The 11,222-nt window shown below is 39.0% G+C and overlaps 1 protein-coding gene across 1 annotated transcript; it reads left to right on the forward strand.

Annotated features, from left to right (window-relative positions):
- Window positions 1–1,220: 1,220 nt before the first annotated feature.
- LOC149023510 (acyl-CoA-binding domain protein) lies at window positions 1,221–11,154 on the forward strand. Its single transcript, XM_089144052.1, has 4 exons — window positions 1,221–1,635; window positions 2,922–3,033; window positions 9,346–9,417; window positions 9,872–11,154. The coding sequence occupies exons 1-4, from the start codon at window positions 1,508–1,510 to the stop codon at window positions 9,977–9,979; spliced, it is 420 nt and encodes a 139-aa protein (XP_089000178.1). The 5' UTR covers window positions 1,221–1,507; the 3' UTR covers window positions 9,980–11,154.
- Window positions 11,155–11,222: the final 68 nt, after the last annotated feature.

Genomic DNA, 11,222 nt, shown 5'->3' on the forward strand with positions numbered 1-11,222 from the left:
AACCAGACAATGGGGAAGGACCCGCAAAGTTCAAATGCCCCACCTTTTTTGGAAAATGAATGTGTCTACTTCAACCATAGGAGGTGGTGGTCTAGTGGTCCCAAGCTCACTCCCAAGTGTTTGGGTAAAACTTCATATCCCAAGTTCAATAGAGAAAGAAGAAAAAAAACACCCAAATCAACCCTAAACGGCCTATCACATTGGAGATTCAGTTGAAATTTATTGTGAAGATAGGGTTCAAGGGTTTTTATTGTGCAACCGAGGTCTATTTGCAAAAGGAAGGGAGTTTTTGTGGAAGACAAGTTATTTTTTATAGATGATATGTTGTGTTGGCTGAGAGAAACGGTTTTTCGTAACCAAGTAGGGTCTCGCCCTCCTGAAATTAGTCTCTCAGTTTTTTCTTATTTTTCAACATTAAGGGCTTTCAATCTTTAAGTTATTTCGGTCTTTGATATTAACATTTAGATTAAGAGTACGTTTCTTTCATAAAGTTCATATGAAGATCACTCCTCCATTAGTTTCAGAGAACAAGTTCATCTGTGGCTTTGATCTTTAGAGGCATATGAGAACATCTTTTGCACTTCCATCATCACTAGAACAGGCAGAATTGCTGATTAAATTTAAAAAGTTCGAGCTTGTAGCTTTAGATTGAAGGTCAGTTCTAGGCTAAGGTATTTCGATTAATGATCAGAGCCTTACAAAGCCAGACCCAATTCAACCCTATTGCAACTTGCAATCCTAGTTGCTATACCCGTTATAATTTAGATGTGAAATGAGAAACGTAGCATGTAGACCTGTAAACGGATCGGATTTGGCCCGAATACACCAATATCCGAATCCAATTAGCAAAATTGATATCTGAGTCCGGAAGAAATTTAAAAAAGGCATCCGAATTCGAATATGAAACTTTATCAGATATCCGAATAATAATTCGATATGATAAACTATCCAATTATCATCCATTTTCACCATTTTCAGAAACAAAAATGATGAATACTTTACTATATCATGATAATTTTTGTCCAGACATTATCCGATCCGATAAGTAAATAATCCGATTGCTTAACAGACGGATACGAATATTTTCTAGTAGGAAAATTTTCGGAGGATACAGACACCCTTAAAAATGAATAATATGATTGAGAATTCAAAGGTGGATTTCAATATTCATTTATAGACTTAGAATAATGGTTACCCCAAGAAGGTATGGGTATGCCGAGAAGAATTTATTCCAAGACTCCCATCACATGTTTTGTAGAAGATCGAAATTTATGTGCTCCCCATCCGCCCATGCGGGTTCATAAAAAGAAATCCATTGGCTAAACAGTTGTTGCAAAGCTCGACTGGCTAGAATGATGACTGTGACGAGCGTCAGAGTGGAGTAAGTTTTTCTCATCGTACCAAGATCAAGGCACCAACCGAACCCGTCTCTGTTCGAAAGCGTAGCTGAGTTCTTGTTAACTGCAAGCCCCTCACAAGCAGATAGTGTACAAAGAAGGCAGGAGAGATGGCTTTTGATGCCAGAAGGGCGGTCTTCATGGGATTGGGATTGCTTATGGTTATGGGTTTCGCTGTCTACTTGAAGATTTGGGCTATTGATTCCAGATTATTGGCTGATGAGAGAGAACTCATAAGGTTCCATTCTTGTCTTTCGTTTTAGTTTTTGTGTTATGAGCCAAGATCATTTCCGCTGACAATTCCCATTTTAAATTTTTAATGATGAGATGGTTAAACTAGAGAACTAGATGATTTTATTGTTATCTTCTTGGGAAAGAACTACGAGGTAGCATATTTCAACTGGAAAACGAGCATTTCTTGTCTTCTTTTTCTTTTATTGTTGATTGGGCAACAATTCGTTTTTCATGTTCTCTAAGTTTAATTCGCTTGGGATATTCTTCAGCTTTCATTCATGCCCCAGATTAATTACACCCACTTGAAATAAATATTGTGCTTCAACCTCTCAGCCCCTGGTAGGCTAGGAACTGACTCTTTATTTTGAGAGAGTTTTTGTGGTCTATGAAACAATGTTCCTTGCTGAACCTCAAGATCCCGTTCATGGCAAATCAAAATGTTCATCAATTTCTTCCGTCTACCCTTGAGATCCTATAGTCGTGGAAGACCCATTAGAAATCAAATTAGACCTCATGCATGTCATGGAATGTGGAGAATTTGGGCTTCAAATGTTCATCCACTACATTTCATGAACCTTGCTTTTGAACGAAATGCTCAAAATGGCAGAAAAGCTTTCCGGCCTAACCTCGAGCTACCATAGTTTAAGGATGTGAGTAATGAGTATATAAAAACAAAAAATATAAAATAGAGAAAACATAAAGACATTCATGTACTAATTGGTTCCCTAGTCTTCCCATGAAAGGCTTGAAGTTAAAAACTTGGCTACAGATCCTGAACTGGTCCTGATTTATACATGGCTGGGTTAGATAATGAAAGAGCCCATTTTAGGCTTAAACTTGTTCTTCCAAATTGTTTAATTGCATTCTTCTATGATCATCTCTCTTTATAAAGGAGGCCAGTGTTTTGGGTGCTTTTTCTGACTCTTGAAAACCTTTTATAAATTTTTCTTCTGTAATTTAGTTGTAAAATGCATGTTGTTTTCAATTATGTGCAACAGGTGGATTCTTATTAGATTCCAGGCTCTAGGATTTTGTATCAGTTTTCAAGAATTGCTAGAGTTATAGGCTCAACATTGTTATTGTAATTGTTAGTTAGACGCGCGCACACACACACACACACACACATATATATATATATATATATATATATGCACACCAATCAATGTGCACTTATCAGATCCTTCAATAGAGGGCATGGAGTAGAGAGAATGATAGAAATGTTGTATACTCTAAAAATAGATTTCTCCAGAGGTAATGTGATTGTGAAGAATTTCCATTTTCTGTCCACAGAAGGCAATTTGATCATGCTAACATGGAAGCAATGGATGAATCAGCAGAATGGAGACGGAAGTATGATGACATGGTGGACAGGGTCACAACATGCTTGAAAGAGAAGCTAGAGGTATGATCTTCTTCTGAGTCTTCTGCAGTGCTTTCTATGTATGTGTAGGATATTATAGTTCAGTACTTTATGTGCCTTGTATTCTTCATATCTATGGAAAGCTATTCTGGACTTTTGCATTCAGAAAAAAAATTTTCAATTGAAAAAAATTCTTCCCTGGACGTTAAGGATAGAACCTTGGTGCAGAAGTGACACTTACTTCCATGCTCATATTCTCATATTAGTTGTGAGATAAGCTTGCAATTGGGAACCATACAATGGATTTTGGAAAGAGATGGATGTCTCAACTGCTAATGCCATTGCAGATGGGGAGACCAATAGAAATGATAGAAGCAAAGGTAAGGAGGAACACTGTTAAATTGATGACAACATCCTTTTTACTGCATCCACCAATTGTCTTCCTTGCTTGGAGATCCGAAAAAGTACAAGAAGTAAAACAAAATGTTTTGAACAGTTAAAAGATTTAGTCAATTGACTAACAGAAACAAGAACTAAAGGTAAAGTTAGGAACTTTAAGAATAGATTTCAAAAGAGAAAGAGAGGATAATGTACACAACCAGAAGCGGATGCCTAAGCAGACGAGCCACCAGCAAGATCGCTACAGGGGAGATCAAGATTTCACATCTCAGTTCTGACACTGGTTTCGACCAGCCACAAATTGTCTCAATTTCAACCATAGTTTGGTTGAAACCTGGTACTTTCTCTATGCTTGTTTGAACCTTTATTTTGAGGCCCAAAAGGATTTCTTCTTCTTTTTCGCCGGGGGGGGGGGGGGGGGGGGGGCTAATCCTTTCTGTGATGCCCATACTTACGTCTTGATCTCAATCCATGAATTCATTTCATATAAAGAATACTCACAACGTCACTTGTGGTTTTGACCCCAAGTTTGAATAGTGTATATTGTCTTTGGAGATGGTATCAAATATGGTTTGACCAGAAAATAATTCCTTGAATATTGAAAAGCTTTCAGCAAATCCAAGATGGCATAGATTTGATTTATATTGAAGGAGTTGTGTTCTAGTCAAAGGTCATTCTTCGCATGTTGGTTAGTCACTTGTTGAATGCTTGGTCACAAGTCCAAGTTCTAGAAATAGTCTCTTTGTAAATAGGAGTAAGGCCATGTACACTTGACCGTCCCCAAACCCTGCTACTGTTGAAGGCTTGTGTATTACACTAAGTCTGACTTCTTTCTTTTTATGTTCCAATAAAACTTATCTTGGGGTGTGGCAGTGTTGTTTAGAATCATTTTGGATGGAAATAAATTTTTATTCATCAAAGATAAATGAATATTTTTAGCACTCTTTTCAATTTTAGCAATGTTTTATCATACTAAGATTTATGGTACTTTTAGATTTTGGGGAAAAACCCAGCTTTTAGAAGTTGAAAATTGTTCCACTGTTGAAATCCAATTTTTGTTCTACAACCCAACTTTATATTCTGTTGGAATCTTATTTTCTTTAATATTTCTATTGGATTCAAATGAGCAAATATTGGCTTATTTGTGAATAATGTCTTAAGTAAATGATATTTGGCATTAAAAAAATATCTATTTAAATAATAATATGTCATGGTTAGTGGCATAAATAAGTGCCTATCCTGGTTTAGAGCTAGTTTTCCTCTAGTTTTTATGGGGATAAGTAATATAGGTATTTCAGTTTTTTTTTTTGGATGACTAAATAATATATTAAAAGAACAGACACACAAACAAGCCCGAAATTTTGCAAAGCTAAAGAGCACTGACAAAGCAAATTGGGACAAGACCCAAAGAAAAAAGGCCGAACAGAGGTCAAAAGAAACTATTTTGCAGCATTTATCTTTTTCTTCTTTCTCTTGGTGGACTTGAGCCCAACCAGGAAATTGAAACTTTCAAAAATGCCAAAATATGAGCATGACATTGCATTTTTTAGAACTCTCCCTTCAACTCATGTCGATCAGTTGTGAGACCAGGATTTAATTCCATGGGGGTGATTGGGTGGTTAATTTTTTAAAGGGAACGAAATTACTTACCGGTCATATAGGAAGTTGCTTTAGAGTCCATGTGTTGGTGTGATTAGCAGGAGGTACACTTTCCCCATTTGTACCTGAATAAGTGATGGTAATAGTGGATGTCAGAAATGTCTCAATCTTTTGAAGATGATTCTGTAATTGATTGAGTTCATCAAGTGGAGGAGAAACTACCTACCCCTGTAGTTGGAAGCTTGACTGATGTACAAGTATGATGCCACAGTTAACTTTTGATCAAATATATGAGTAGTAGCAAATATCAGATGGTCATTGAGCCCACTCAAGTTTACCATGCTTAGCCGAGCATTACGATCGTGGTGGTTCAACCATAGCAGATATGCTGGTGTGTATCTTGATCTATTGACCATCTTCTGACTTGACCACCAAAGCTACCCATGCCTCCCCATGAACCATGGGTTTCTTCGTAAGAAACCAGTTCCATGTCCATGATCCCCACGTCCTGAAACAAGTGCTGAATTATTGCTAGAGGTCAAAGTCAAGCATTGGTGGAGGGACACGCAATATGTTGAATTTGACAAAATGCCTCAGTCATGAATGATATTTTCTCACCTGCAAGAATTTGATTTTTCACCGATTCAAGGTCACTGTTTTAATCCGGTAGGGTGGAGCTCATTCGGTCTGTGCTCCAATCATCCTACCTTTATTGGTGTGGCATTTTTCCGGTTCCCAAAGCTATTTCTTCTGCAATGGAATCTCTCTTCTGTGCTTTCCTTTGGAAGGGTCAAGAATCTACTCGATTCCTCCGGCCTATTAGTTGGTCCAACATTTGTCGGCCCAAATCTGAAGGGGGCCTTGGTATTCATCGTATCCAAGATTTCAATTCCGCTGCTTTACTCAAACTCATTTGGAAAATTGTCACCAACCAAGATTCCATCTAGGTTAAATGGGTCCACTCTTATCTTCTCAAATCTGACTCCCTCTGGTCTGTCCCTATCCCTTCTAATCCTTCCTGGACATGGAGGAAACTTCTTCTCCTGAGACACCATGCTCTCCCGGCCATTTCCATTCAGATCTCCTCTGGTTCCTCCACTTCATTCTGGCTAGATCCGTGGCATCCGTTGGGTATTCTCATCAATCTTTTCTCTCCCCGCTCTGTCTATGAGACCCGCATCCCCAAATCTACCCGCCTCTCGCATTTCATCTCTAATGGTTCTTGGGTCCCTTCTCCTCACCATAGTCTCGCGCAAGTCTGGAACTCTCTTCCCCCTATCCTCTCCCTTCCCCATGATAGAGTTATTTGGCTCCCCTCCTCTTCCAAAGTTTACTCTACTCCCTCAGCTTGGAGCCTTTTCCGTTCTCCCTCCCCCCCCCCCCACTTGGCCCCCCTTGGTATGGTTCAAAGGTCATATCCCCCGCCATTCTCTTACCCTTTGGAGAGCCCTAAACATTGCCCTCCCAACCCAATCCTTCCTTGTTTCGCGCCATATACCTGTGAACACAAATTGCATTCTTTGCTGGAATAGCACTGAGGATATTGAACATTTGTTCTTTTCTTGCCCCTTCTCTAGTGCTCTTTGGAGAAAAGCCCTTACCTTCATTTGGCCCCGCTCTCCTCGCTCTTTTGGGTTTGCCCGGGACTGGTCTTGGGTTTGAGTAACTTTCGGTACCTCTATATGTGACCGATTGGCGGGCTTGTCTTTGGTGCTTCAGTCCATCATCTATGGTGGGAACGAAATCTCCGGCACTGGACTTCTAAATCTCGCTCTATAGATACTATTTGGAATGCTATTTACTTTGATGTTACCTCAAAAATCTCAGCTAATCCCTCCCCCCCGGTTGTTGACTCCCCAGGACAGACTCATTGTTGTTGCTTGGGGGCTCAACTCCCAAATCCATTCTTCTCCTTGATCCTTGTTCTTAGGATCCTTCTTTGTATTTGCTTCTTCGTCTTTAATTGATTATTTATTCATCCAAAAAAAGAACTCTGCCTGTTGAGATTTGAGGGCTTCAAAATCTGTTGAGAGAATGTTGTTACACATGGAGTTCTTTCCATATGCTCTTCAAGGAAGCATAGTGCTTACCTATGGATTTGCCATGCTGTTTAAAGGAGAAGAAATTCTCATACAAATTAGATATCCAGGACACTTAAATGTCCTGAGAATAGATTCTTTGAGGTCACCCCAGACACCCTTATCTGTAGTATACCAGTATGATTTATCACACTGAAAGCACAGAAAATTTTTTGCTGTTCCACAGCCATCAATTTACTGTGACATTTTCTGATGTTCATTCTGGGTAGACAGCAACAATCAGAGCAGAGGATGACTTAGCCAGATAATTCTTTTACGACTAGTAGTGACATACACTCACAGCTGCCTGTGCCCAGATTAAATAGTTTGATGCACTATCGAGTATAGAGTTTAATAGATCTGACGTTGAAAGAGATTTATGGTGGTTTTACGCATTAGGAAATACTAGATATAACCAGCAATCTTTTCAGCAACCAATCATAACAGAGAAGTCAGTGACTGTATTGCCCATTAAAAATTCCAGCCAGAACTAACTGGACAGAAGAGAAAGGCCCCAGGATATCAAGCAACTTTAATGGGGAAATAAGATCCAGCAGCAATATAAGATGAATCTGAGATCACAAACCAGATTTTGGGTGATTTCAGAGTCAGAATATGGACATCAAATCAATGTTGATGTGGCCTTCCAAATGGGGAAAACACTACCCATAAGTATCTAACAATATCAGTGATCTGAAATTTAGTAACTTAAGAATGAAACCTATCCAGAACCACCTTCAGTGGCTCTGATCAATCTCAATTAGTTGTCTGTAGTACTACTTACATTAGGGCCAACAAAGCCCTAAGTGCAAGAAGAATCTGATGGCTTGAGCCAAAACAAAAGCATATCTGAATTCTGCCCAATTAAAGGAACAGAAACAGCGTACCACCAGCCTTATTATTGGTGGAAATCACTTCTGTTGATGACTCCATGAGTCCATGGAATACAGTAGTAGGTAGAATATGATGAGAGATTCTAGTTTATTGACATACAACCATGAACTACAGCCACATAGTAGGTCTTGCACCATAGCAGCATATGTTGCTACAAACTCAAGGAAAGCTCTCCAAGAGGCTATCAAAACAGAGAGAGAAGATGTTGCCCTGATTAATGTTGCTCTGATATCAGGTAGTACTGGACAAACTGAATGGTGGGAATGAGAGGAGAAGAAAGGGACACCAATGGAAGAAGAAACACAGTCCATGATTGGACTACACAGTTGTTGTGGTTGAGGGCTTAAACTTGGGTTATTAGATAGTTTGCTCTTTAGTAGGAAACTGAGATTCTGAATTTGGTTACAAGAATGGTGAATAACTAAAGTTAAGAAACATAAACTTAATGCAAGTCTACAACTGAACTCATAAAACATGATAAGGATACTCACATCCTGGCATCCTAGGCAAGTTCTGTAAATACTTACGGGGAGGATACTAGGTATGACTCTGGAATGGATAGGATGCCGATGGTGTCTGGAATGGAGAGGATAACCTTTTATAGTGTGCTGACAAGAAAGCTGGTCATAGGATGTTCTTCTTGCAAATACCTGTGTTGCTTTTGTGGTTCTGATCCCTGACTAATCAGTGCACTACTCTGGTGAGTCAGGACCCACTTCTTTGAGCCTCACAAGTAGATTTTGGTGCCATGCGTTTAAACCTGTATCAGTGGTCTTTTGTCGGGAGAACTCTCACATACCCATTGAACAGCTTGTTGAGTCCTTGCTGTATGCTCTGCAAAGAACATGTTAAGCACATGCAGGGAGACATTTGCTCCTCAGTTCAGCAATCTCGCTACATGAACTGGTCATTGTGATGAAAATTTACAAAGAAGGTTCCTTCACGCCCACTACTTTATAGCCCATGGATAAGAGATTTGTTTGGTGTTCTGACTGCTAGATAGATGGGAACTTCCTGGATACATCATTTGTAAATTTGACTCCCATCTCTACCAAATGACTATTCATGTATGGGGCTTTCCCCCGTCTCTGCTGTTGAAACATTTCTGTCAAAAAAAAAGTTTTCAAAACTGCTAAAGCACTGTAGCGTTTTCTGGAGAAATCAGATTATTTGCATAAATTTCACCACATTGCTTTCCCTGGACCCTACTGGTCTAAAATGTCCGATTTGAGGGAATGGCAGTGTTGCATCCAGTTATCCATGTTTTAATCAAAACACTTTCAGGTCACACTTACAACTTGGATTGGATCTGGGAAACACCAATAAAGAAGTATTTTTTATTCTTGTTTGAGTTGGGAGTTAATGGAAAATATCTTTTTGGCAGATTGATGCAACTCTTGGGAAGAAATGGGAGGAAACTGTTAGTGTCAACTCAAAATTGGCTATGCTGCAGAAGGTAACTGCTTCGTACGGTTTTATTTTTGTTTTTCCCCCATTTCTTTTCTTGAATAATTTAGCATTAGTTTCTAAAGAAAATGAGAAATTGAGTTTTTAGAGGGCAGGCCTATGTCCAATTGTAATGTTGCTCTGTTGTGATCAAAGTGATCATGGGTTTGAGTCTACAGCCAGCCTCTTTGCACCTCCAGGGGTTAGGCTCTGTACATTGTGACCCCCCACACTCTGCAGTGGGGAGACCGTTGTGCTAGTACCCTTTTATTATAAACTAAGTTTTATTTCATTGACCAAGAAAAAACAAGCACAATGCATTACAGCCTTGTGAGAGTCACCACGGATTCTATATGAATTGTGATATGCATGATTCTTTGAAAAGTTGAATGGTGTTGAGTATAACTGGGTGACTGCTGATGAAATGTATTGTTGAAAAATGCTTCTTCTTGCTGTGTCATTAGGAAAATATTGGCTTGCTTGAACGAATGGAGTCCTTAAAACAAGAGGTGGAGTCCTTAAAACAAGAGTTAGAAGCAGAGAAGTTGAAGCTCAGTGTACGACAAAGATGATCATGAGGTGCAAAATTTGTATCAACTGAAGTCTCTTTGAGGAACACCGCATTCATGGGTATTTTCATCTTGGATGTATCTACTAGTGCTACAAAAGGGATGTGCTTCTTGAGCATAATTTTCCATTTCTGTTCTTTGCCTGTATGTATTTTGAATGAGGTCAGCATGCTACAAGTAATGCAGATTTCTCGTTCAGTACACAACTACTGCTTTCATGAGCCAGAGGTATCAAAGAAAGAAATAAGGAGCCATTTTGCTGCTTGATTCTCAAGAACATAAGTAACCATTCTTCCGAAATTTTGTAAGTCCATCCTGTGTAACAGAATAAGGGATAATAAAAAAGGAAAATCCAGAATGAATTTACCATATGTTTTGTACTTTTGCTTGATGTTAATGTTATCAATGGTTCAACCAACAGACATTTGATGCGCTGTAGAAGAATTATGGATTTGCCTTTTTCCTGTTGAAACTTTTTTTTGGTATTTATGGAATGAAATTGTAGCTCTGGCCTCTGGGTTGATGCAGTTTCCTGTAGTACCAAGTGGAAGATGCTCAAACAGAATTCAATACTTGGTTCTCTCTAGGATATGTATGGATTCAAATGGAAAATGGCAGGCACACGGTTCGTACCAAGTACTTCCTTCCTCAACCAGTAAAAAAAAGGTGAATGCCACTAAATTTGTAAAACAGTGTTTTTTCCCCCTTGCCAAACACAATGACTTGAAGTCTTCTCTGGTCAAATTGTCGCTATCAAACTTTAACAGAATTCTACTAACAAGTATTTTAGATTTGCCACAACTATAGGCATCTTATTATTAGCTAATCATCTCTAGGAAAATAGATTACATTTGTTGGGCGCCTCCTTCCCCCTCTCTTGGGGAGCATGCTTTTGAGTATTACAATGGGTAGAACTCAGTTGGATAGAAAATGGCTTTGGTTTTCATGCATTAGAGGATGATCTGCAGTCACTATCAACTGCTGGGATGTTACCGTGGTTCACCTCAATCAAATAGAAACAATAAATAAAAAGACATGAATTTTACCCTAGTTCACCTCAATGTTAGGCTACGTTTAGCATTAGGTTTTTCATTATATTTTTCTCAAAACAACTATGTCAATGCTCTATTATAAGAGAATATATGCGTTTCTAAGCCACAGCTATTCATTGGTCCAAGCCTTCCATCAGCAATACAATGTGAAGCATGAGTCATGCTCAACAGTGGATGATCTGCAGCCACTGTCC

The sequence above is a fragment of the Hakea prostrata genome, chromosome 2 (genome assembly GCF_041222555.1).
Source record: "Hakea prostrata isolate BN-2017 chromosome 2, UWA_Hpros_2, whole genome shotgun sequence".
NCBI classification, from domain to species: domain Eukaryota; kingdom Viridiplantae; phylum Streptophyta; class Magnoliopsida; order Proteales; family Proteaceae; genus Hakea; species Hakea prostrata.

Bases quoted from the DNA above. Each gene is read 5' to 3' on its own strand.
- LOC149023510 (XM_089144052.1), top strand. From the start codon at position 1,508: ATGGCTTTTGATGCCAGAAGGGCGGTCTTCATGGGATTGGGATTGCTT. The intron at 3,034-9,345 runs GTATGATCTTCT...TCTTTTTGGCAG, and splicing joins GCTTGAAAGAGAAGCTAGAG to ATTGATGCAACTCTTGGGAA. The intron at 9,418-9,871 runs GTAACTGCTTCG...CTGTGTCATTAG, and splicing joins AATTGGCTATGCTGCAGAAG to GAAAATATTGGCTTGCTTGA.